The sequence below is a fragment of the Montipora capricornis genome, chromosome 1, assembly GCF_036669925.1.
Source record: "Montipora capricornis isolate CH-2021 chromosome 1, ASM3666992v2, whole genome shotgun sequence".
NCBI lineage: Eukaryota > Metazoa > Cnidaria > Anthozoa > Scleractinia > Acroporidae > Montipora > Montipora capricornis.
Genome location: NC_090883.1, coordinates 31550816 through 31576644, shown reverse-complemented (window position 1 = coordinate 31576644; position 25829 = coordinate 31550816). Strand labels below are relative to the sequence as shown.

The following is a 25829-nucleotide window of genomic DNA, read 5'->3' as shown; positions in this document are numbered from 1 at the left end:
CAAATATTGCATGTTTTTCAGTAGTGGCACAAAACTAGTACCCAGGTAATTTCACTGACCAATCGCAACAAAGACAGACAAATTATACAATGAACCAATCAGAGCTCGGAACAATGCATCTCTATGCAGCCGGCAGGAAGCACGGTAGCTAGCCTGCAAGCAAACTCTTCCGTTGAAAATGGCGCGCGCTCAAAACATCCTCTTCAGCCCTTATATTTCGACCGCGCGCCATTTTCAACGGAAGAGCCGGCTTGCAGGCTAGAAGCAAGGGAAAACCCAACGTGAGCCAGTGGTCTGGCTTGATTTCCGATTGGTTTGACTGTGGGGAAACGAAAAACTTTTCAGCCAATTACTAAGATTAGGGAAGCAAACACCAAGCCACCACAGTTTGCTTCAAACAAGTGAAAAACGCCCCGTTATAATAGTAAGAGACAAGAAATTGTAAGTTGAACTGTCACGATGAACGTAATTTCAAGCCCGGTATAAACGGTGAAAAAACCCAAAGTTGACCGGCAAACATTGTTTAATCGAACACAAAATGTCGTTGAAAACCCGGGTTTAGTTATTAATTGCAGTGATGCAAAACTATAAACTGGAATTCTCCTTTGTTTCACGATATGGTCACTTGTGATGTAGATCGCGACAGATTTGGAATGCAAACTGAAGACGATTAGGAATAAGACAAACGAGAATAAATGACTGTTTTATTTTTGATGAAATTTGTTCTTCATCAAACACGGCATCTTTGAATTAGCTTGGTTTTTAAGATAATCACCTTGTATTCCTGTTCAGCAAGCGTCCTTGTTTCAAATATCTGTTTCTTTGAAAGCTCAGAAATGGGATCCTCGCCTAATCTAACACACCTAATTATTAATAAAAAAAAGTAAAGTAGAAAGCCCATCTCATTGTACAAATACTGCTGAAATAGGACCGTACTAAAAAACTGACACCTCGAGCATATGAGCATATCTTTAAAACTAGTAACAGTTCGTAGTTATAGCGTCAAAGCCTCCCCCACAACTTACACACTATTTAACAATTAGACAATAGCCCATGAGGCGAAGCCGAATGGGCTATTGACCCGTGGCCCTTGAGGGCGAAGGGTCTAATTGTTTTAGTATCACCCAACTAGTCGGACAGAAAAGGCAATAACCAAGTTAGCAAATGCAAGCTGAAGAAATATTTATTTGGGAATAAAACGAAAGAACGCGCCACGCTTTTCGCTACTGGAGGACTATTACTAATAGTCCTCTAGTAGCGTAGCCAATCAAAATGCAGGATTTGCATTAGTCCACTAGTTGGGTGATACTAAAACAGCATTAGTTTGTACGTTGCATGTATTTACCATCTAAGCTGGTTTTGTCGTTCCTCTTGAACGTTCTGATGGACTTCATATTCAAACTTTGTTTCCTGTGTAAAAAAAGAACAAAGTAAAAAAGAGGAAAGAAGCAAGTACACCCACTGAGGACTGAGAAGTGACTTAGTGAGCAGCCAGAGAAAAAGTAGCTTTACTAAGGAAAATACCTTTCTTTCGTCAGTACTTACAATACGTAACGGTCACAACCGCAATACATCCTTATATCCGAAGTTAACACTTGCGACCCTCTAGCTATACCACATAGAAGAGACCACAACACCGGGGTTTGTGGGTTATTTTACGTCCCTCAGGATTATGAATATTGAAGGTTGTGAGTCGGGGCCTACCGTTTGTCGTCCTCATCCGAAAAGACTATAGAGTCTAACCATTAGCATATGTCATTAGAAAGGCGACACTTTCTCCTCTTTTATTTAAAGACCTTGAGTGTTTTTTGATCCTGCAACCTCCCGCAAAGGCAAGTCCGATGCTATACAACTAAGCCAATCAGTTGGTGGTTTCAAATAATATAGCCACTGTGTACACAACCTCGTTGTCAGGGTCTCCAAAGAGACACGTCATGATACATGAACTCATAAAAATAACCAGCTTCCAGTTGGCTTGACAGTTCAATATTGGTACAGTACATCACCGCACCAATATCACAGAGACCATGTGTTCCAATCCCATTCAAGGCTGAATCTTTCAGACTTTCATTTCGTTACTCCTTAATTAGTGACAGTCATACATGGTTTGTGATGATTCCAAGATAGTCATCCTTCATCAATTTGATAACAATAAAAAACCTATTTCAACAAGAAATTTCAAATGTTTGAAACTTACTTTCATTTGTTTTGTGCTGCCTGTGACATCTTTTTGCATCTGAACAGCTAAAAAAATATTTTTAGTCGACAACAGTGATCTCCCCACCAAAAGCAAACATGTTTCTTATTCTCAAAATTTCGCTTGTTATCTGCTGGGCAAGAAGACGTGCAAAGTTATTAAAACTAGCAGTGATTTGGACCCATGACAGTGAGAGACATGAGTCTATAATCGATTTTACGTCACAAACTGCTTTGCGATGCAACACTTCTTTGAAAATAGGAATGCAAAGCAGTTTGTGATGTAAATCGAGAATAAACCCATGCCTGACTCACATCACGGTTGTGAGTCCAAATTGCTGCTAGTTCTGCCAAGTTTACATGGCTTGAACGGCACAGAAAAAGCAAAATTCTGAGTAAGAATGGTGCCATGTGTTTGCTTTGGACGGGGAGATTTATATTAGGAACAAAACAATAATATTTGAGTTTAGGCGCACTTTAGTCAATTAATTCATTAATTAATTTTTTCAAATAAGGTAAAAAAATTTAATGAACACTGGCTCTTTCTTGGCAAGGAATTCTCCCATCTTCTTACCTTCTCTGATCTGCTTTGCCTTAAGTTTTCCAGGTTGTTGCAAAAGAATACTTGTGACAGCAGATGGATTATCAAGACCAACTGTTGGGAATCTTAGTCCATCTTTTACCACTTCCTAAGGATACAAAAATGCACACAAAATTAAAGTAACTGTTGAAAGGCTGTGAGACATGGCATATATAGAATATCATCCTTATCTGAAAAGATACATCTAAGGCATGATTTCCAGCTGTTAACATCCTCCTCCCAATGAACGGCTGGATCACAGGTCCGCGTTGTTTGTCCATGACGTAGCACCTGTCGCAATTGTATTTTGTATTCAGCCAATTGTATTATGTACTTGGCAGGCAGGCGACTTTCTGAACGGTGGAAAGTACAATTTGCCGGACCAGCAATCCAGCCGTGGTACATGTATGAGCGGAGGAATGCGGGCGCACAAAATAGCTGCTTGATCGAGCCTAAGAAGACTAGAGAGTCTAGCCATTCACAGAACTCATTTCAAACATTGCAGATTTCCTCAATTATTTAATGACCCTGAGTGTTAGTCTTGCCAGAGTTTGAACCTCATAATGACGTCCTGCACAGTAGTCGAATGCTCAACCAAACTGAACAACCTGGTTGGATGTGCATGGGGGTAACTTGATGGAATATTTCTTTAACAGGGATGTAACAGTACAAACCCATCCCGTGGTTACTAAATTAAATACAGTAAGCTAAACCAAGAAACTTATTGTTAAAAGAAAACTTCCTCAGAAACAATTAAAGTTCAAAGCTCCCAGGGTTACAACACAAGATCCATCTTTTATGCACCTGAGGTTTTTTGTCGCCTGGAGTCCATGGTCTAGTTTTGAGTCTTTTTAGCCTTGCTCTTCCTAAAGGATCAATCAACAATGGATCAAGAACACCACTGGGTGGAACTTTAGGTAGCTCCTTTGTCCATTCCTTTGATTTCAACCTGAAAAGTTGGTACGAATAAATGATTCTTGGACAAGTCCTGGTCGTTGTATAACTCTATCTAGAATCCTAGCATCAGTTGTTCAAAGGCCAGATAACTTAATTATTCATTGGATAAGTCACTACCTTAAACCGTGGCCAACATTTTCATACATGTACCTTTACTTAGATGCGCCAAAGTGTGTATATTCACGCTTACCAAAACAAAACATGCAAAAGTCTTTGCACAGATTGAAACTGTCGGATACTGTCTTACATATGGGCCTCAAATCAAATTAAATCAATTTTTTTTTTATTTTATGGCAGGGGAAAACCAGAATACCCCTGGAAAGACCTCTCAGAGCAGAGCAGAGAACCTACAATTTCAACCCACATACTGATATGGCATAGATCTCATAAATAAAGTTCATCATCATCATTTCATGGTTTTGGGTCATGGTTTTTTTTGCTATGTACAGGGTGCAAAAAGGTAAGAGTGGAAAAAGCTTGGAACTTTTTCAGATATTTGTTCTACATTAATGTTGGACCAAAGAAGTTTAGGAAAAAAAAGAAGAACAGCTCCCTAAAAAAAACCTGTTGCCCCACATTCAGTCAATGGTCGGCCGACGGTTGGCCAACAGTCGACCAACAGTCGGTGATCTGTCGGTTATCTGTTGGTAAGTTGTTGGTAACATAATCATCATTTTACCTTTACTGTTCACCCAAACTGCACTGGATATATAATTAATTATACACTTCATGGTATTCGCTGAAGTTCCTGCCAAATTTAGTGCCAGCACCTTCGAAAGTGGCCAGAATACTGGTGCGATTGCTGCGATTGCAATTTGTCTGGCATATTGGAATGGTTACCTAGACCCCAGTCCCCCTCTAAATATATCCAGGCTCAATAATTACTCACTCCCGGGTGAGTAAATATCTCCATGCTCAGGGCTCTTTATACCATTTCATGGTGTCGTGATACAATGTATTTTTAATATTTTGTATTATTTTTGGTCACTGACTTTTGCAAACTTGGTGGCTCCTAAAGGAGCTGTTTGTTAGAAGTTAAATGACAGAGGCTTCATTCGTAGAAGCGGTTGTCAAACTTCAAGGGTAACAGCCTTCCCTCTGGTTGCATGTTGGACATTGCCGGGATGTACCATTGCAATCTTTTACGGCAAACTGCTTCAACTCATTTTAACAGACTGAGTGATTTCACATTATGCAAAGTAAGTTCATCTTTTGAAAGCATACACTTTCTGACCCTGAAAAAACCTGTTGGCCAACTTTTGGCCAACAGGCAGTAACACTGAAATATTAAGTCACATTAATGATTTGCACAGACCTCTTTGCAAGTCCTGGTTCGGATGTTCCAGTGAAAGAACACACAAGGGGTGACATATTGAACTGTGACACCATAAGCTTAAAAGGTAACAACAAGCACATCAGCCTTCTACTGCATGAAAAACAAACACTCATAAGAATGATCTATTTAAAACCTACAGTGTATGTTGAAATAATTATTGGTTTGACAGAAGGCATGAGATACCTTGAAGGAATTTTATGGTCTGCTGAGTGTAGTACTCAAAGATTAAAAGGACTGTTTGTGTATCACGCTTCCCTCAGGTCACGCAAATGTCTGAGTCAGTCAGGTTGTCAAAACATCACGTAGTCACAAACAACAGTCCTTGACAGAACTACACAATCATCTACTAGTACATGATCTACTTCCAATGGCGTCTAGTGTACGGTCATTACACCAAAACATTCAAAAGGGGAACAAATGGAGAACAGTCCTGTCAGCACCCGTGGCAAGCACAATTTGGGGATAATAACAAAAAATAATCATGAGTCCTTGGAATCAGTAACTGTTTCATCTAACAGGATCTGGTCCCATTCTCTCTTCCTACTTCGTGAAAACCAGATATACTGTATCAAAGTTTAATACAGGCTGGACTAAAGTACATAGAGTAAATACCTCTAACTTTTTTTAGCAAATTTACCTGAAGTTTCATATGAGCAGTTGAGAAGTCCATTGGTGCAAAAGTCACTTTAATTTCCACTTCATCATTACCTTCTACAATTCCTAAAACACCAAAGAATGGAGGATTTTTTCCTTGCATTGGTTCATAAACACGTAGGTATGATAAGGCGCACTTCATTAAACCTTGCACACATAATTACCTTTTATTGAAGCAACATTCACCTTTAGCAGTCCTAACATGCGATGCTACTGTACCCAGAAATATATGATGTTGCAAGGAAATTCCTTACCAGTACTTCCTTACTCAGTACTTTCTTATTTGGTAGAAGCTCTGGTAAGTTAACCGGCCATAACAGCAACATTATTAAGTTAAACAAAAGGTCAACTAATATATTAAGTAATAATACTTAAAATAAGGTTAAAAATTTACCTGACATTGGAGTCACTGTGAAAGAAGGATGCAACTGGACTAAACTCAAGGTGAACTCAAAATCCACAGGAATACTACACTTCAGGGGTATCACATGGGTTACCCTTTAAGAATAGAAAACCAAAGACAATAAGTTAAAATGTTTACACTGACTTTCATTGTTTTTAAGGCCTTTCAAGGAAGATATAAGATGCACAAACAGCAAAATAATAATAATAATGTGACACACATGGAGGTACATGAAAGATATTTAACCCTTTCACTCAAAGAGTGACACTTACAGATTTTACTCTGTCTAATGCCAGACGATTATACTAGTCAATGGGGAACCCCACAGGAGTTAAAGGGTTAACAACAGCTAGATTCACTCAAAAACTATGTCCCCATTAACCCTTTCACTCCCAAGAGCGACACTTATAGATTTTACTCTGTCTAACGCCAGACGATTTTACTCGTCAATGGGAAACCCCACAGGAGTGATTCAAAAGGGTTTAGCAGCATTATCAACTGGGAACTCAGAAAAATCCGAGCCGCAGATGGGATTTGAACCCATGACCCTCCGTTATCTAGTACAGATTCTCTATTAACCACTGAGCTTCTGGGCAGACTCTGTGGTGAGCAAGGGTGAAATGTGGGTATAATTAAACTACGACTGCATCATGCGGTCACATAGTCTAATTTTAACCATATGACTCTTTGATAACGTTGCATCGCGCAGCCTGAAGTGGCCCCCATTGAAATTACAAGTAAAATCATCTTGTGTTCCTCAGACTAAAATCTTTCACTCTCAGAACTACACATACCGTACCTTACTAGGTAATGGCCCGGGATTTATTAATTATTAATATAAACACGAAAACATTTGAAAAGATCACTGTTGTTATGGTTACATATAAAAACAGGCCTTTTGATACCTTTCGTGAAATGATTCAGTATTTCATTGGTGTTTATATAATAAATAGAATATTACAATTGGCTTCTCGGACATACAAAATTTCTCTTCAAGTCTTGAAAAATATTTCACTCGTTCGCTGTGCTGCGTTTTTCAACACTTGAAGAAAAATTTCGTACGTCCGCATGGCCATGTAATATCCTCTATAAACTATAATTTTTGAGTGGACCTAGCAGAAGTCTCACTCTCAGGACAGAAAAGGGTTAAGAATATGAATGAACAGAACCACATCGGGCATTTGTTCAAAAGGTGGATAGCACTATTCAGAGTACTAAGTGCTACCAAAATTAATTGAGTTACTTTAATATCCGATAACAAAATTCTCTGCTATTGGATAGCAGCTAGCACTATCCATACATGTAGGGTACTTGAAGCAACTGGGGCCAGTATGCCGTCAAGTGATCTTGTGCAGTTCTGGTCATGCCTGACTTACTTTTCTCCAAGTGGAACAGAAGGAAAATGAACTTCTCTTGGAAACCCATCGGTGTCCATCACAGGATACCCATGAATAGGAATAATCAAGTTTTCCTCTGCCTGATGAACAAGAGAGAGCTTATTATATAATTATTCTAGCCAAGGACAAGAACAACTACGAGTACAACAATTTCTCACAGAACAACAGTGAGCATGCACAAACCAGTGTCATTTTGGCAGGAAAAAAGTTTTATTTATATACTGTCATCATTTTAGTAAGAGGTTTTCAAAAATGGCGTCGTGTCAAAACAAGTCAACAACACAATAGCTTTTTTTTGCGTTTTTCGATCAGGGAAAAGGCTCAGTCACCAGCAATAAAAATACCTGAGCAACCTATACTGCTAACAAAGAGTAAGATTAATCATCTGGGTTATAAATCTTCTATTGTGCAAAGATGATGGGGGAGGGGGGGGGGGGGGGAGTTGGAGAGAGTTGTACCAATCCATTTACAAGCTTCGGTCCATGATCTTTATTTTGTTTTAAATCCCACAAACCAATGTCCAAATCTTACTGGTCACGCTAACAAAACATTCATTTGGGCCTTTCTTCCCATTCAAATCACAGCCCTATAAACTAAACCCAAATCCTATTGCCCAAGGGCAAACAGTTATTTACCCCTCCAAGGATCCTCCCAAGATTCAGTTCACCAACTCTCATTTTAATTGTTCAAAACTTGACCAGCAAATCAATTTTGCAGTTAACTACTAGACGTATTGTGAAGAAGGAGACATGAAAATAATAATCAGCTGAAGGTCATAACATATCTATTCAACATTTTGGTTGACGTTTAATGGAACTAGTAGACATAATATTGGTGGATCCACCTGGTGTCAAAATATTACAGATTACCGGATCCACCTGGTGTCAAAATATTACAGATTACCTGGCAGTGCATCGGCACAAAACTGAGTGCAACAGCTAACACAGATTAAAGTCCGAAGGGTTGAAATTTCGAGAATTATATTAGCCCTGGCTTCATCAGAGCAAAGTCGCTCCATCTGGTTTTAAAATGTGAATTTTTTTTATGACTCTTCACATACTTTCCCTATTAGGAATATTTGTGGGGTTAGTACCCTTAGGCTAGTCTCAACCCAAGATCTGTGAGATTTTCCAATGGAAAGTATTTGCCATGAAGGAATTAAGGAAAAGAAAAGCAAAACAAAACCAAGGTGCGCCTGAAAATATATCAATCACAAGCAACAGAAGATTACTGAAAAATTATTTATGGCAGACAAAAATGGCAGCAAATTCAATTTGAAAGTGTCTCAATTGAATAATAATAATTTCACATTTTTCTCAAATCAAAGAAGATTTTCACAGATCTGAAGTTCATATTAGGCGATGTTTAGATTCAAATGGAACAACTCTTTTTAAAAAAAATTATGGGCACTTAAATGACTGTTGAAACAACACGTTTTCCAGTTTTGATGGCTGGTGTATTTCAATATCCAGACGAACATTTAACACATTAATTTACATTACCAGAAGTTCATACAAGTCATGTACCTCTTACCTTGGTGTGAATTCGAATGCAGTCATAATAATATCGCCATTCATCGGGTGTAAACTCAATCATGACCTCAATAAACATTCCAGGAACTAACTTTTCCTGTAAATTCACATTACAATATAAATTAATTATAAAAATCTAAAAATGTTTAAATAAACAAACTGTACGTAAGATATTAAGTAAATGGAAGAATCTTGTGATGGACCCAGGCATTCCATCTTGAGGAATGTTGTAGCAAATGAATACTTTGCTACATTCCATGCCACAGAAACTGGGATAAGCTCCTTGCAAGTATAAGGAACGATTACGTTTTTGCAAACGTAGGCTGTGTAGCACTTATATTTGAACAGACTTACTGATGAGAGTGTAATGTGAAGCGCTAAGTTTCTACCCCATATGAACCATGGGAGCGTTAATTTAGCCCTACTGATGGAAATGGGCCCACACAAGGACAGAGAAAAACTCTGACCAGGGTGGGAATTGAACCCATGACCTTCGGGTTAGATCACCGCTGCTCTACCGACTGAGCTACAAGGTCAGACAGGAGCAGACCGTGGGAACTGAAGATGTTAAAGTCACGGCAATGAACATGTACATGTACAAGGAAGGATTACGTTTTTGCAAACGAAGGCCACGTAGCACTTATATTTGAACAGACTTAACTGATTAGAGTGTAATGTGAAGTGCTAAGTTTCTACAGCATATGAACCATGTGAGCGTTTAAGCCCTACAGATGGAAATGGGTCCACACAAGGACAGAGAAAAATTCTGACCAGGGTGGGAATTGAACCTACGACCTTCGAGTTAGATTACCGTTGCTCTACCGACTGAGCTACTTGTACATGTTCATTGCCGTGACTTTGACATCTTCAGTTCCCACGGCCTGCTCCTGTCTGACCTTGTGGGCCCATTTCCATCAGTAGGGCTAACGCTCACATGGTTCATATGGGGTAGAAACTTTAATGGCACTTCACATTACACTCTAATGAGCTAAGTCCTTGCAAGTATGTCTGACCCAGCCTCTGTGATCTGTGTGTAACTTACATAATTATACATATTACAATAATAAGCTCTTTCATATTTTTGTATTTCTGTTTAATATTGTATTGTATTTCTGTCAAGGTCTTATTCTATATTTCAAAGATATTTTTATACCTTTTTTGTATACTTGATATAAAAGTACTTGGTAGATGGTGGAATAATATGCATTCTTTGGCTTTCATCAGAAACATTGGCCAGTCTCTAAAAAATAAGATACATTAAAAAAAAACAAGGTGAGACTAAATAACACCAATGATTATCAATCCGGACATCACGATTAAAGGGAAATTTTACTGTCACGCAAGTAAAATGTAGTTAATGGATCGTGACAATACTATCTGTAACCCTTTCCTGGCGGCTCTGTTTTCAATGTAGCGTTTGTGCTGTCTAGTTGCCAAGGTCAGCAAACACTAAGGATTTATTGTATTCTTGCTTCGAACTTCGCAGCTTTGTTGTAGCTAGCAGGCTGGTACGATCCACAGCATTGGCGCTTTTTTCAAAGCTCTATTCACGGCTAAGAGTTGGCATGTGTAACACTAAGTTCTCTCATAGTACAGCTCTTCTGACTGGCTATATATGCCAGCAGACATTTGTCTAGCTATAAAAGCATGTGAAAACTATTTAGAGATCACTTATGTTCTGTTGTTCAGCGCAGTTAGCTCTCAATATATTAGTGTTGTTACGATTTGGATTTTTCACTCCCTCCCTCCCTTTGGAGTCGAGATTGGGCCTCGTTGTCGGTCAATAAACTCGGGACACTCCTGTGTGGTGCGGTTAAGTCTGAGCAGCGACTTCCCCCCCAGCTTGTTGGCTGCGTTGCCTTTTGAATATCGCCTGCTCACCGATACTCTTGTTCGATCTAGCATGTGCTGTTTTGCATTCAGCTTGTAGTGCTGGGGAGATAAGTGAGGTTCCTTTGTCACACAATCACCGGAAGTGGCACAGGCTAACCTAACACAAGGCAGTGCTCCCTCATTAACGCCAACTGGAGTCAATGTTTGATCATAACTAGTAATTAGCACACAAACATAAGGAACAGAGACCTTAATATAACTTTAAGGATACCGGGTGTCAGCATTTTTTTCAAACAGTCTAATAGTATATTCTATGGGGTGTTTATGTATTGCCCACAGGACATGAGAAATGTTGTGCCACAAAACAATGATATAGTTAATTAACATTTCCTAAATGCAACTTGTGACAATCACTTTTGTATAATAAAATAACAAATTTTGATTCCTGGAAAAATGAGTCAAATTCCCCATCTCCGTGACAACATAATTGACCAAAAGTATCAAAAGCCCCCACCCTGGGGCGATTAAAGGTGTCCAAATTTAAACTCTTTAGACCTTGCTGCACACATTAAGAGTGCAATGTATGTACCACTCATCTTTCGTTCAGTCATCTCTCATGAACGTGGGAAGTTCATTTGAACACCTTCTGGGTATTTTCAAAGATGTCTGAGCTATTTCCAAGCAACCTCCTCCCCAGAGCCTTTCCCCCACTACTTGAGGAGGGAAAAGCCCTGGGAACAAGGTTGATTTCCAAGCCCTCTTCATTATCCAAGATGGTGACCATGTCAACTTCCCCAACCTGGGGATATGTTGTACGATCAAAATCCCCACCCTGGGAACAGACCTCACAGTCAAAGCCCCATGGGCAAAAGAAAAGTGTAAGGAACGATACAAAATGTTTGCTTAGTAACCACGCAGTCATTTACAGAAGGAAGTCTGAATCAAGTCACGTTGTTCACCATGATCAGCTGTGCGTGTATGTCATGTTTATAAAGACATTATGAAATCAGAAAAAGACCTGTCACTAAAACAAGAGTTTAACAACCCCATAGACAAACACGCCATTTGCCTCAGGAGTTTTCCCAAATGGCGTGACCAGTATTTTGTCGCACCCAATGGAGAGATCAGTGTTGAAGTAATTGGCCAAAGAATATGTTTCATCTTGATTTACTGAAGGTTTCTACTGTTATTTGTGACCCCATACCAGCCAGTTTACTCCCTCTGAAAGCAATGATCTCATATACAAGCCGCACCCACGATTTTGAGCCCAATATTTCGGCAAAAAGATGTGGCTTCTACGCAAGTTTTTATGGTATTACAGGTTCAACAACACTCAGAAAGTCTCACCTCGTATTTCTTTTGTAAATTAATAACAGTTCAGCTTTCAAACAACAGCATTGATGCCTGTTTAATTTCACAAAATACCTCCTTTGTTCAAGGTCACCAGCCATCTGACCTGCCTTGTGTTTCTCCCATTTAAGTCTAAGCACCCGTTTCAAATAGTGCTGATAAACAGTATGTACCGGTAAGTCTTAAAGTACCCATTTTAAAACAGTTCGCTCTCAATAGCTGCGTGGGTATGTCGTTCAAGGTTAGGGTTAGAACCTGTAATAGTCATTCTCAGAAGACTCCAGTATGAATAGCAAATATAATAGGTCGGTGTACGCGTCCTGTGCGAATAGCTACTGCTAATTACGAATAAAGTACTGCCAGTTAAATTTTTATTTTTATGAGAGATCTAAAGGAAAACTAGTACTGGAGCGCTTAAATACAAACAGAAAAACCTATCAATCAGCAGAGTAGTCAGCCAAAATATTCAGTCCAGTCCGCAAAGGAATCCGAAACCACATTGATGGATGGTGACTGCTTTCTCCACTGCGCCAACACAAGTTAAGAACTTGATGTTGTTTAACATATCAACATAAATAAAACAAATAGAAGCTTAATATAAGTTCACGCTACTGTATTTATTTATTATCATTACTCATTTTCACAAAAACTTAGAAAAATAAAATATCAAACATACCAAAATTCGAGTAATTTTGTTGCCAACTTGGAATCCAGCAAAGTGAACTACGGATGGCCTTGCTTGTAAAATCGCGTTTTGTCCAACTTTGGCATAGATTTCTGTATAAGAAGGTCAAAGAGATAATTATACCTCAATAAATCACCAAAATCACTTGTTTTAGGAAAACGAAAATCTTGAATTCATACTTTAAGACATACTAACTTGTTTCTAAAAGGTGGTTGGGTACAGGTTTGGTGATAACAGGTGCTATAAAACTATCAAAACTTTCCGAAACCATCGCACTCGTTCGTGCCACCGCCATTTTGGAAAAACCTCTTCTCCACTATAGTAGTCATGGTAACAAGAATGAACTGAACCCGTTTCTCGAAAGAACCGAAACTTTTCGGGCCTTTTTCGGGTGCCATTTCCGAGTTCCTGCATGCCTCAGTTTCAAAGCGAGTCCTGGTACACAACCATTCAAATGGCAATCAAATGGCAATAAGTTAAGTTACGCATTCTTATGCAAATCAAACTGATTTCCCTTACAATAGTTGACCACCAAGACTCCCTTCGAAACCGACACAAACAGCAACTCGGAAATGGCCCATTCCCTCCATATTTTAAGAACGCAGTGAATTTTAAGTCAACGAGCTTCTCTATTATTTTGCTTTTTGCTGTCTTGAAATTTTACAAGACCAGCTTATGAAAACAAGCTGAAGACAGTTTCGTAAATCGTTTTTCGGGCCCGAAAGTTATCCTGACTTTGACATGCTTTGCTCTTGAACCCAGGCTCTCTCACTTCTCCTTCCTCGTCGTCGAGGTTGGCTGGACGGATGGTTTTCTCAATAACGTTATCAAATCAAAATCCAAATCCAGAGGTGTGTTCAATTTTTATCTATAGGAGGTTGAAGAAGACCTACAAATTAATCTTCTTTCAAGAATCCAGTTCCATGACGTCTTTCATTTCGAAATAACTGCAGCGTTTTGAATTTTCGAATTGTCACCTTGCGTGACACCATGATACGAAGCTATTTGGTTGAAAAAAATACATCTATAAAGTAAAGCAACCATATTTAACGTCGATAACTCGTAACAGTAATTCAACTGACAAACCTGAGGTCGACGGTGCGCTCATTTTACTCCCCCCTTTCCATCAATGCTCCGTTGTACGGGTATTTAAAGCTACTTAGCTACACGGAAAGGAAAGAAGTCGAAACAAGGATGCGAGATCCGGGAATCGAACTGACGACCTCTTGCACCGTGGCCGCGCACTAACCGACTGTGCCAGCAGTTTGAGTGTTTCAAGTACATAAGGAGATGTGTTCATAAACATTTAATCTCGTGAGCGAAATGTAAGCGTTTTCTTCTCAAAGTACTCCAAAAACGTTCTTGTTATTGTTGATTTCTGGGCGCCATATTAGTGCGCTCCATACAAAACTCTGTAAATTTGCGTGAAATGATTCCACAAATAACTCAGAAAGGATGCACCGTACCGACCTGAGAATTGGAGAGTAGACTTCTCCCAGCCTACATGCATCAAACCATGCCTCACCTCTGCCACGAGAAGACCAGACACGCAAGGTACTTACGTTACGTTTATGCGTGTACAATCAACTCAAATGTCAATTCCTGGTAAAAACTAGCATGTTAATTTTTTTGGGAAAGATCTCATGGATATACCCACCACGAGTCCCCTAGGTTAAACTCTCATTTTACAGATTAAGTCTAAGTGCCCATTTCAGTGATTAGGTCTAAACTTTCGTTTATCTTGTGGCAATAGCAATATTTAGTTCTAGAAACTGATTTAGAATGGTTATTTTTTTTACCGAGGTTTTTTTTAGAGTATTGGTTGTTGTTTATATCCATGAGATCCTTGCCATTTTTTTCGTAGGCTTGGTATCGGAGAGGACACCGCGGCAAAGTGAGTGCGCAGGCTTGAGCCACGACAACACTACTTTGATAAGGTTTAAATTTTGAAGAGAGCTTCCTGAAAGACTAATCTTTCGTGTGTCTTTTCAAACCAAAAAACTATAGTTCAAACCAAGAGAATATTACCTTGCATTCGAGCGCTAGAGCAAAAGGACGAAGTTCGTAATGTTATTAGTCGCGATGGTCTCTGCGTTGGTAAACTTCTGGGGGGAAAACTGTGCACTGAGAAGGAAAACGCGGGGTAAACATCTGCAAGGGCAGAATGATAATTCCTTTTGCGAAGATGGCTTATGTTGCTTCTGTTGAACGAGGAAATCGTCTGTTTGTTTCATTGGAAAGTGAGAAATAAGCTTAAGTTCTTTTCATGCCCGCATCCCACTCATTCGGCAACATGGATAAGTCACTTCCCTGCCCTCCATTCTCATATTTTACAACACTAGTTACTTTTACAACAGCGAGGCAATAAAATAAAGAAAATAAGTCTTAATTTTAAGAGAGGATCGCAAAAAAGTTTTGAAACTAAGTATAAATTTGACTCCAATGCTACTTGATGTTTCCCTTTTACTTGGAGTTTGGTAGTGGTCCATCGTTGAAAATATTTTTTCAGCATTTTTCCTGCAGCTGGCTGGTAACTGTGATTTTTTTCTCCAGCTTCGTCGATCACCTTGTAGAGCCTTGCTGGGATGAGGGTGGGGAGACATGAGAATCATGATAATGAAACATAGAAAACACTCACCTGCATGTGTTTGGAAAATACTCATTTCACTTTTGCATGAATTGCACCAGCAAAAATCCAGCCTAAATTTTGCACTGTGTGTAAAGATACTGAGAGAGGAATGTAATCATACATCCAGCAAGACTAGAGGCATTCTGCTTCATACTCTAACATTTTATTATGCACAACTGATCCAGTTTCACTACCCAATGATAGACCCACAATGGCTCTACCTGGACCCACAATGACTCTATCTGATTCATTTTCAACAACAACAACCACAACAACTACTATGGTATGTGTTACCACAAAACACAATATACACTAACTCAAATATCTCTCTAATTTTATTGTTGTAAGTACCGTATATTCATTATTAAGACTATTACAAGTAGGAGCATTCTCAGAAGTTAATATCCAAACCCATGCTCAGCAAGGGAAAGACTAGAATAACATACAGCTGTATTAATGAAAGTGTTGAGTGAATTATCGGCGAGCGTAAACTAAAAGCAACACGACGCCATTCATTCATGAACTCAAGTGCCTTTACTCCCAGTCACGTGATCAGATACAAAGTACAAACTACGACGATTTCAACATCACAACATCTCCCCCTAAAAACTACAGGGAGTAACCAAAACTACTAAACATGAAGGTAATAAAGTTTGGTTTAACTTATAACATAAACGTTGTAAACTTAAAGATCGTATCGTTCAGTTCATGAATTTATCAGGCACAGTCACAAGTCCAATCTTCTGGGAGCCCTGACTACACGCCCAGATCTTGTTGTGGTTGTATCAGCTGCACAGGCAGCTGCTGGAACATCCAACTTGATCGCCTCCGGAACTTGCTCGCTCGAAGCACGACTGCTAGGACCTTGCTTGCTCAAATCAGAACTGCTAGGGTGCAGCGGAGTAAGGTCCTTCTGGTTCCTTCTTATAGTTCCTCTGGGGCTGCTAACAATGTATGAACGAGGTGTCTCTGCCTCTCGAGTCACAGTCGCTGGAACTTTCATGTCTTGAACCCAAACCTCAGTACCCACAGGAATCTTCTTAAGACCTCTTGCACCATGATGAGAATCAAAGTAAGCCTTTTGCTTTTGCTTTCGAACCTCCTCTTTACCTCGGACTATACACAAATCAGGCCAACTTGGTTTCAGCTCCAACGAAGCAAGTGGAACTCTGGATCTTATCTTTCGACCAAACAGCAGCTCAGCTGGACTGTAACCATTCTGTAATGGTGTTGAGCCATCCCATTTGATTGGGGGTGCTTTGGACTACTTGTTACACTTGCAAATCCCCATTCCTTTGCAAATTTGACGAATTCAGCTGAACTATACTGAGGACCATTGTCAGATCTGACAGAGTCTGAGATTCCATGTCTCGCAAACATAGATTTCAGTGCCTGAATAACATCTTGTGAAGTCTGGGATGATGAAAGCAAGGCCAGCTCAATGTATCGGCTGAAGTAATCCGCGACAAGCAATTTAGCTGAAGCAAATCCGTTCCGATGATCCGTGCCATGGTCTGCCTGGAGCCACTGAGTTAATAAGTGGTTCCGCTCGGAAAGTTCGATGTTCTGCACATTTGCGGCATCCCTGAACCATATCCTCAATCTGCCTACTAAGGCCTGGCCACCACACAGACATCTTGGCACGGCTGCGCCATTTTGTGATACCCTGATGACCTTCATGCAAACGATCAAGAATCTCTATCCTCATGCAGGATTGTATGATGACTCTGGAAGCCTTAAGAAGTAATCCACGAACTAAGGTAATTTCTCCTCTCTCACTCCAATAGCCTTTCAGTGCCTCCGGAACTCTATCTTTTTCTGGCCAGCCAATTTGGTAGTAGACTGCGAGCTGTTGGCACACTTCATCCTCCTCCTGGCGCTCCCTTATCTCTTCCAGTCGTCTATCACTGGCTGGAATTCACTTAGAACACTGTGCGCACACAGGGCTATTTCTTCTTCTTGTAAGCCCCACTGCCGCTCCTGGTTTACCGGAGCTCTTGAGAGGGTCTCTGCTGTCGTCAAACTCCTGCCTGGAACATGGGAGATGGAATACTGGAATCTGAGCAGCCTCATTCGAAGACGCTGAATTCTTGGTGGCATTTCATTTAAGTTCTTTGACCTCAGGAGAGGAACCAATGGCTTGTGATCAGTTTCAATACGAAATGGCTTACCGATGAGGTAGTCCGATAACCTTTCGCATGCCCAGGTCACTGCTAGGGCTTCCTTCTCGACTTGGGCGTACCTCTGTTCTGTTGGCGTCAATGACCTTGATATGTATGCAACAGGTTTCCAACCGCCGTCCTCTTGGGCTTGCGTGAGAACTGCGCCAGGCCAAAATGAGGAAGCATCCGATGATACCCTTGTCTCTTTGGCTGGATCATAGAGGGCTAGTGTTGGCGCAGAGACTAGTGCCTTCTTTACGTCATCAAATGCTTTCTGCTGAGCCTCAGTCCACAGCCATGCATTGTTCTTACTCAGAAGATCTCTCAGTGGCTTTGTAATGTCAGCCAGGTTTGGGATGTACTTTCGTACTTGATTGACCATGCCAAGGAACCGCCTTAATTGTGCAATTTCAGTTGGTTCCCCCATCTGTGTGACAGCTTCCACCTTCGTGGGGTCGATTTTGCACTCCATCTTTGCCTATCACGTGCCCCAGAAATTCCACTTTATCTGTTGAGAACTTGCACTTCTCCAGGTCAAGGGTAACATTAGCATCTGCTAACCTCTCCAGTACTGCAATCAATCTCTTATCATGCTGCTCTTGAGTCTCTCCAAACACCAAGATGTCATCAACTTGACACTCCACCCCATCTAAACCTTCGAGGATCCTCTGCATCGCTTTTTGGAAGTGCTCGGGCGCCGAAGAAATACCGAAGGGTAATCTTGTGAAACAGTACCTGCCCCATGGAGTGATGAAAGTGGTAACCAACTTTGAACTCTCACTTAACTTCCTCTGCCAAATTCCACTGTTTGCATCTAGCTTAGACATAATCTTAGCCCCAGACAGTTTGGCTAGAGTTTGTTCAGTCGTTGGCATTTGGTGGACCTCTCTCTGAACAGCCTTATTTAACTGGACAAAGTCACCACAAATTCTGACACTGCCATTCCTTTTGGGTACAACAACAATCGGAGAACACCACTGGGTAGGTTGATCGATCTGTTCTATCACTCCCATTTGCTCCATTCGCCCGAGTTCCTCCTTCACTTTAGGTAGTAAAGGAATAGGAATACGCCTTGGTGTAGTCAAATTAAATGGGGTAACTGAATCATCCAGCTTGATCTCGTAAACACCATCCATGCATCCTAACCCCTGGAACAAGCTAGGGAACATCTTCTCATAGTTGCTGTCATTGGCGTCAACAGCAGAGATTCTAGCAATTGTCCCGAACCGGCTACACGCACTTCTTCCCAACAAGGATTGCTCAAGACCAGGAACCACATAAATTTCGTCAGCACAGCATTGCAGGTTATGCGTAAGGGATGCTGTAAATTTACCTTTGCAGAACAGTGGTACTTTGCAAGAGCCATACAATTTCTTATCGGGTGGAAGAAGCTTCCCCTGAACTGACAAAAGACCATAAGTCTTTTCTGAAATGACAGAAACATCAGCCCCACTGTCAAGCTTGAAACTAACTGGGTCACCATTTACCAGAATTTCAGCTCTCCAGGGATTTGCACGCACGCTGTCTTCACTGATCTCCCCGAGAAACACACTGGTGTCTGGCTCTTCAGAAAACTGATCCTCGGTTACAACTTCTCCAGCCTGCTGGGACAGGCAAACTCGGGCATAATGTCCTTTCTTGGAACATTTAAAACAAACAGAATTAATGGCAGGGCAATTTCCTCTAGAGTGATCTGCAGATGATCCACATCGTAAACAGCTACTGGATTTTGACTTATCTCTCGCACCAGCGACACCTCCACTTTTCTTTGGTGGAAACTTCTCTGACTTTGCTCTGAATTTGGCTCCAATCGCATCGATTTCGGTGGACATCGACTGCTGACCACTTCTAATGACGTCTTGTTGTTTCTTGACTGCCTCACTTTCCCTGGCCATTTTAACAGCTTTTTCAAGAGTCAAAGTCGATTCCAACTGCATCTTTTCACTTAGAGTAGCATCCTTAACTCCAACAACAATACGATCTCGAATCATTTCTTCTTTCAAGGCGCCAAAGTTGCAATGCTCGGCCAAACAATGAAGCGACGTGATGAATTCATCAGCAGTTTCGTCAGCTTGGGTTCGCTGGTTGAATTTCGCTCGCTCATAAATGTAGTCATAAATGTAGTCATAACATCGTCGGCAGCGTCGCCCATGGCGTAGAGCAATGTGTCTACTTGAACTTCTTCGCTTTTCTTGTGTAGATCACACGCCATCCGATATCTACCAAACCGACGAATCCATTTCTCCCACTCGTCTGGCTTTTTGAAATCGAACATTTCGGGTGCAGTAATTTTGTTAGCCATGATTTCTCCGGAACAGTAGTACACTTACTTCCCGGGTTTCTTCGGCTGTCGCAGCGAATAATTTCTTACGTTCTCTTTTGAAAATATGTAGCGTCGCTCGAGTGACCTCGAAGAACTCTCCCGTATTTTCTTCTGAGAGCCTCGGCTATCCAGCTATCTTCCCGTCAAAAGACTCAAACAACCGCTTCTGACACCATGTTGAGTGAATTATCGGCGAGCGTAAACTAAAAGCAACACGACGCCATTCGTTCATGAACTCAAGTGCCTTTACTCCCAGTCACGTGATCAGGTACAAAGTACAAACTATGACGATTTCAACATCACAACAGAAAGCAAGACAGTTTACTTGAATAAAAAAACCAAGTTATATTTGCTTGGTCAAACATTGACTTAGAAGGCGTGGCAAGTAAATAATTATCGTCCCTTTTCTAGACAATTTTGAAGAGCTGTTTGGAAGCCATCTTGTATTAATCACTGACATGCTCACATCTGTGATGTTTAATTTGCAGGAATACTGTTGTCATCATGCAGGATCTCATGCAGGAAAAAATGAGAGATGAATAACAACCCTGGCTTTTTTCATCACAAAACCAATAAAACATTCAACGCTGAACTCCTCATCACAATCTCTTAAAACAATCTGGAATGTTGCTTGCCATGCATGGTTTGACCAGATCAGCACACACAGACCAGGAAGAGTTTTAGACTTAAGCACTGGAATAAGAATACATGACATGTTTAAGAAACAACAGGAAACTGATCAAAGTAAAACAATAATATTATTATCACTTTGTCATTTTCATGCACAGATGTCACTTAAGATACTTGAAAAAAAAAAACATGGAAATCTGTGCCCTATTTGTAAAGATCCCTTTATAAAAAAAAACTAAACTTAACTGACTCCCTTAATAAGAGGTTTTGGTCACAGTAGTTGTGGTGGTCATGGTGGTCACAGTGGTCGTGGTGGTCACAGTGGTCATAGTGGTCACAGTAGTTGTGGTGGTCACAATCGTTGTGGTGGTCACAGTGGTCGTAGTGGTCACAGTAGTTGTGGTGGTCGTGGTGGTCACAGTAGTTGTGGTGGTCATGGTGGTCACTGTGGTCGTGGTGGTCACAGTAGTTGTGGAGGTTATGGTGGTCACAGTGATCCTATGGGTCAGAATAGCTGTGGTGGTCATGGTGGTCGTGGTGGTCACAGTAGTTGTGGTGGTCATGGTGGTCACAGTAGTTGTGGTCGTCGTGGTGCTCAGGGTTGTCACAGTGGTCGTGGTGGTCACAGTGGTCATAGTAGTCACAGTAGTTTTGGTGGTCACAGTGGTCGTGGTGGTCATGGTGGTCACAGTGGTCGTAGTGGTCACAGTAGTTGTGGTGGTCGTGGTGGCCACAGTGGTCACAGTAGTTGTGGTGGTCACGGTTGTCACAGTGGTCGTGGTGGTCACAGTAGTTGTGGAGGTTATGGTGGTCACAGTGATCCTATGGGTCAGAATAGCTGTGGTGGTCATGGTGGTCGTGGTGGTCACAGTAGTTGTGGTGGTCATGGTGGTCACAGTAGTTGTGGTCGTCGTGGTGCTCAGGGTTGTCACAGTGGTCGTGGTGGTCACAGTGGTCATAGTAGTCACAGTAGTTTTGGTGGTCACAGTGGTTGTGGTGGTCACAGTGGTCGTGGTGGTCATGGTGGTCACAGTGGTCGTAGTGGTCACAGTAGTTGTGGTGGTCGTGGTGGTCACAGTGGTTGTAGTGGTCACAGTAGTTGTGGTGGTCATGGTGGTCACTGTGGTCGTGGTGGTAACAGTAGTTGTGGTTGTTATGGTAGTGACAGTGATCCTATGGATCAGAATAGCTGTGGTGGTCATGGTGATCGTGGTGGTCACAGTAGTTGTGGTGGTCGTGGTGGTCACAGTAGTTGTGGTGGTCGTGGTGCTCAGAGTAGTTGTGGTGGTCATGGTTGTCACAGTGGTCGTGGTGGTCACAGAGGTCATAGTGGTCACAGTAGTTTTGGTGGTCACAGTGGTTGTGGTGGTCACAGTGGTCGTAGTGGTCACAGTAGTTGTGGTGGTCGTGGTGGTCACAGTGGTTGTAGTGGTCACAGTAGTTGTGGTCGTCGTGGTGGTTACAGTAGTTGTGGTGGTCATGGTTGTCACAGTAGTTGTGGTGGTCACAGTGGTCTTAGTGGTCACAGTAGTTGTGGTAGTCATAGTAGTTGTGGTGGTCGTGGTGGTCACAGTGGTTGTAGTGGTCACAGTAGTTGTGGTGGTCACAGTAGCCCCCAAGCTTTGGAATGAGCTACCGCTGGCCCTCAGACAATGTCAAAGTTTAGTGACTTTTAAAAATGGTCTGAAAACATTTCTCTTTAAATTAGCGTATGGACTTGATTAATTTTATGGACATAATGATCAATTGAGAATTTTATATATTTTTTATTAGATTGTTGCAAGATTTTTATTAATATTTTTATTATTATTATTATTATTTCACTTCCACTTATTTATTTTACTTTTTTATATTAATTGATTTCGGCTTATTATCTATAGGACATTTTTATCTATACTATTGTAAAGCGCTTTAGGATATTTATTTAAATTTAGCGCTATATAAATTTTGTAATTATTATTATTATTATTAGCTGTGGTGGTCATGGTTGTCACAGTGGTCGTGGTGGTCACAGTGGTCATAGTGGTCACAGTGACCACCATGACCACCATGACCACCACAACTACTGTGAACAACCACTGTGACCACTGTGACCACTGTGACCACCAGGAGCACCACAACTACTGTGACCACCATGACCACCACAGCTATTCTGACCCATAGGATCACTGTCACCACCATAACCACCACAACTACTGTGATCACCACGACCACCACAACTACTCTGACCACCACAACTACTGTGGTCGTGGTGGTCACAGTAGTTGTGGTGGTCACAGTGGTCATAGTGGTCACAGTAGTTGTGGTGGTCTGGTCACAGTGGTTGTAGTGGTCACAGTAGTTGTGGTGGTCGTGGTGGTCACAGTAGTTGTGGTGGTCGTGTTGGTTACAGTAGTTGTGGTGGTCATGGTTGTCACAGTAGTTGTGGTGGTCACAGTGGTCGTAGTGGTCACAGTAGTTGTGGTAGTCATGGTAGTTGTGGTGGTGACAGTGATCGTACTGGTCACAGTAGTTGTGGTGGTCATGGTGGTCACAGTGGTCATAGTGGTCACAGTAGTTGTGGTGGTTTTGGTGGTGACAGTGATCGTATTGGTCACAATAGCTGTGGTGGTCATAGTGGTCGTGGTGGTCACAGTAGTTGTGGTGGTCGTAGTGGTCACAGTAGTTGTGGTGGTTATGGTGGTGACAGTGATCAAATGTGTTCGAAGCAGAGCATGCACACTCATTTTGCCGCGGTGTCATCGGATTAATCGGAGAGGATCGGAGAGTCGGATCATTTACGCATGCTCTGACGGAATGTTTGAACAAGAGAGAAAAACGCAGTACCTCCAGACATGGCGCTGGAGCGTTGTACCAAACAAGTCATCCCGGGATTTCGGCCCGTGCAATCGCTTTTGGACGCAGTTGGCCCTGCGCTGCTTTCTGCTACCGACCTCGCCTCCCAGTAAGGCATTGAAGGAGAGATATGTTGGCCCCTAAACCATATGAGACAAATCCCACGCCTACTCATAGCTCCAGACCGCCCTTGTCAATTTAGGGTATGAATTCGATGGCTTAAATATACAAGGGAAAAGTCATTTTGTCTGTCGTATGGTAAGCACTGAAGTCGCCGATTACAAAGTGTGCGCACATACATGCATGCATAAACTTTATTTCATCTCGAATCTCGGAATAACTACAAGAGCTAATATCTTCGAGAGATTACATTCATAGCTAAAATACATAGCACATACAGATACCTACCAAATACATAAGATTTAAAGATGTAGTGATTAAAAAGAAAAGCCGCTGTACAAAATGCCCTGGATTCTCTTTTGAAACCAGTAAACTCAGTGGTACGGATAAAATCAGGTAGCGCATTCCGCAACTTAGCTCATACGTAAGAAAAAAGAACTTAGACCATAACTGGTTGTTCTAGGTTTTTCTTGCAATAGATCGTTTTCACCGTCACGCAACAAAATAATAAAATTGAAACCATTCAACGAAAAAAGCCAAAAACTTGGAATGTTGTAGGAGACAATTTAAGAATTCCCCTTCCAATTCTAAGACCTGTGTGGTGCATAGTTTCTGAGTTATTTGTCGAATAATTCCACGCAACTTTACAGAGTTTTGTATGGAGCGCACCAATATGAATATGGCGGCCAGAAATCAACAATAACAAGAACATTTCTGGAGTTAACGTTTAGATGAAAACGTTACATTTCGCTCACGAGATGAAATGTGTATGGGCACATCTCCATATGTACTTGAAACGCTCCATCTGCTGAGATTCATGGGGATAGACCTTTTTTTCCTTTCAACCAAATAGCTTTGCAACATGGTCACGCAAGGTGACACTTCGGAAATGTATTTTCGAAACGAAAGACGTCATGGAACTGGACACTTGAAAAAGAAGAAAATATCCTGCAAAGGTTGGTCAAGACAATGACCAACCTTTGCAGGATATTTTCTATTTTAAAGTTTTTTTTGGTGTGGTCACGATCTATTTTGATCCAACGTAGAGCAAGTTTTGATCGTACACGGTTTTTGCAGCGGTTTAATACTTGAAAAAGATGAATTTTTAGGTCTTCTTCAACCTCCTATAGATAAAAATTCAAAACACCTCGGGATTTTGATTTGATTTGATGACGTCATTGAGAAAACCAACCTCGACGACAAGGGAGGAGAAGAGAGAGAGCCCGGGTTCGAGATTACATGAAACTGGCCCCAGACTTCCAAAAGCAAAAATTTCCCCGGAGGCCTGGTAGAAGCATATAACCACGCACGTGGTCCAATGTCGCGTAATCGGAAAGAATTTTTTATTTGTTGTGCTGTTACGTCGAATCTGAACGTTTTTGTCGATTCTCGCCAGGAAAAGAGGAAAAATGCCTTCCGAAGCGGCAAAGAAACGCCAAGCGAAGAAAAAAGCAAGTGCCCAGGCAAAAGGAAAGGCCAAACCGAGCGCAGAAAATGGCGTAAAAGATTCGAAAGCGGTGGAAAATGGCGCCTCGGTGAAATCGGATTTGTCGAATCGTTCTTGTACCGGCGTTTTGGCGTCGCATGAACAGTCTCGAGATATAAAGATAGAGAACTTTTCCATAACATTTCATGGCGTTGAACTCTTAACAGATACAAAGTTGGAGCTGAATTGTGGTCGAAGATATGGTTTATTGGGCTTAAATGGATGTGGTAAGTCTCGTCAAACGCTAATTAATGTTGTTCGTAAATAAACGTAGACCTAGCAAGCTTATCAGTTCTCACTCGAGATTTTCTCATGTGAAATACTTCAAATATCTTTTTTTAAACTTTGTTTTGTTATTGACTTATCCATAGAGCAGAATACGACAGCAATCCCTTCTGACAATATTGTTGATCGATATATTATTCATCCATCCAGCAAAATATAATTTATGTTCGATGAAACGGAAGTGTTGCAGTTAAAATGAGAAATTCTTCTTTGTTGATCGTGTTGCTTCTTTTAGTTCCCTGGTTGTCGTTGAAATGACAGTTTAATCGTTATTTTCGTTAAGTCGCGTACAGACTTGTTTTTCGAGGCAACGCGATCGATCTTAGGCCCCGTACCGTCCACACGTGACAACGCAACTTTTTCTTTTCGGATACGGCTTCCGTCCACACGGATCCGATGAAAACGGAACTATTAAAGAAGACGCTCCCCGGACCTA

The 25829-nt window shown here is 41.2% G+C and overlaps 3 protein-coding genes across 4 annotated transcripts in view; 2 read left to right on the top strand and 1 right to left on the bottom strand.

Moving 5' to 3' along the window:
• The window catches only part of LOC138038734 (cilia- and flagella-associated protein 221-like), a 32462-nt gene extending 19225 nt beyond the window's left edge, over nucleotides 1–13237 (bottom strand). The window contains exons 1-13 of one of the 2 annotated variants that reach the window (XM_068884777.1): nucleotides 13119–13237; nucleotides 12915–13015; nucleotides 10209–10295; nucleotides 9057–9152; nucleotides 7503–7603; nucleotides 6118–6221; nucleotides 5707–5789; nucleotides 5049–5125; nucleotides 3581–3725; nucleotides 2771–2885; nucleotides 2198–2244; nucleotides 1346–1410; nucleotides 776–863 (exon numbers count right to left, since the gene is read on the bottom strand). In XM_068884777.1, coding sequence (XP_068740878.1) covers nucleotides 776–863; nucleotides 1346–1410; nucleotides 2198–2244; nucleotides 2771–2885; nucleotides 3581–3725; nucleotides 5049–5125; nucleotides 5707–5789; nucleotides 6118–6221; nucleotides 7503–7603; nucleotides 9057–9152; nucleotides 10209–10295; nucleotides 12915–13015; nucleotides 13119–13218 — 1209 coding nt within the window. In that variant the 5' untranslated portion in view covers nucleotides 13219–13237. Of the gene's footprint in view, nucleotides 1–775; nucleotides 864–1345; nucleotides 1411–2197; nucleotides 2245–2770; nucleotides 2886–3580; nucleotides 3726–5048; nucleotides 5126–5706; nucleotides 5790–6117; nucleotides 6222–7502; nucleotides 7604–9056; nucleotides 9155–10208; nucleotides 10296–12914; nucleotides 13016–13118 lie in introns of those variants that run through there. The other variant, XM_068884782.1, reaches the window with a different exon arrangement.
• An 8254-nt stretch (nucleotides 13238–21491) lies between these two features.
• LOC138014309 (loricrin-like) lies at nucleotides 21492–22392 on the top strand. The gene is made up of 2 exons (XM_068861363.1): nucleotides 21492–21915; nucleotides 22376–22392. The coding sequence occupies exons 1-2, from the start codon at nucleotides 21492–21494 to the stop codon at nucleotides 22390–22392; spliced, it is 441 nt and encodes a 146-aa protein (XP_068717464.1).
• A 2548-nt stretch (nucleotides 22393–24940) lies between these two features.
• LOC138038719 (ATP-binding cassette sub-family F member 2-like) overlaps nucleotides 24941–25829 on the top strand; it is a 27549-nt gene continuing 26660 nt past the window's right edge. Inside the window, exon 1 of the mRNA XM_068884758.1 lies at nucleotides 24941–25335. Within this exon, the coding sequence (XP_068740859.1) occupies nucleotides 25032–25335 (304 nt within the window). The 5' untranslated portion in view covers nucleotides 24941–25031. The remainder of the gene's footprint in view (nucleotides 25336–25829) is intronic.

Bases quoted from the DNA above. Each gene is read 5' to 3' on its own strand.
- LOC138014309 (XM_068861363.1), top strand. From the start codon at position 21,492: ATGGGTCAGAATAGCTGTGGTGGTCATGGTGGTCGTGGTGGTCACAGT.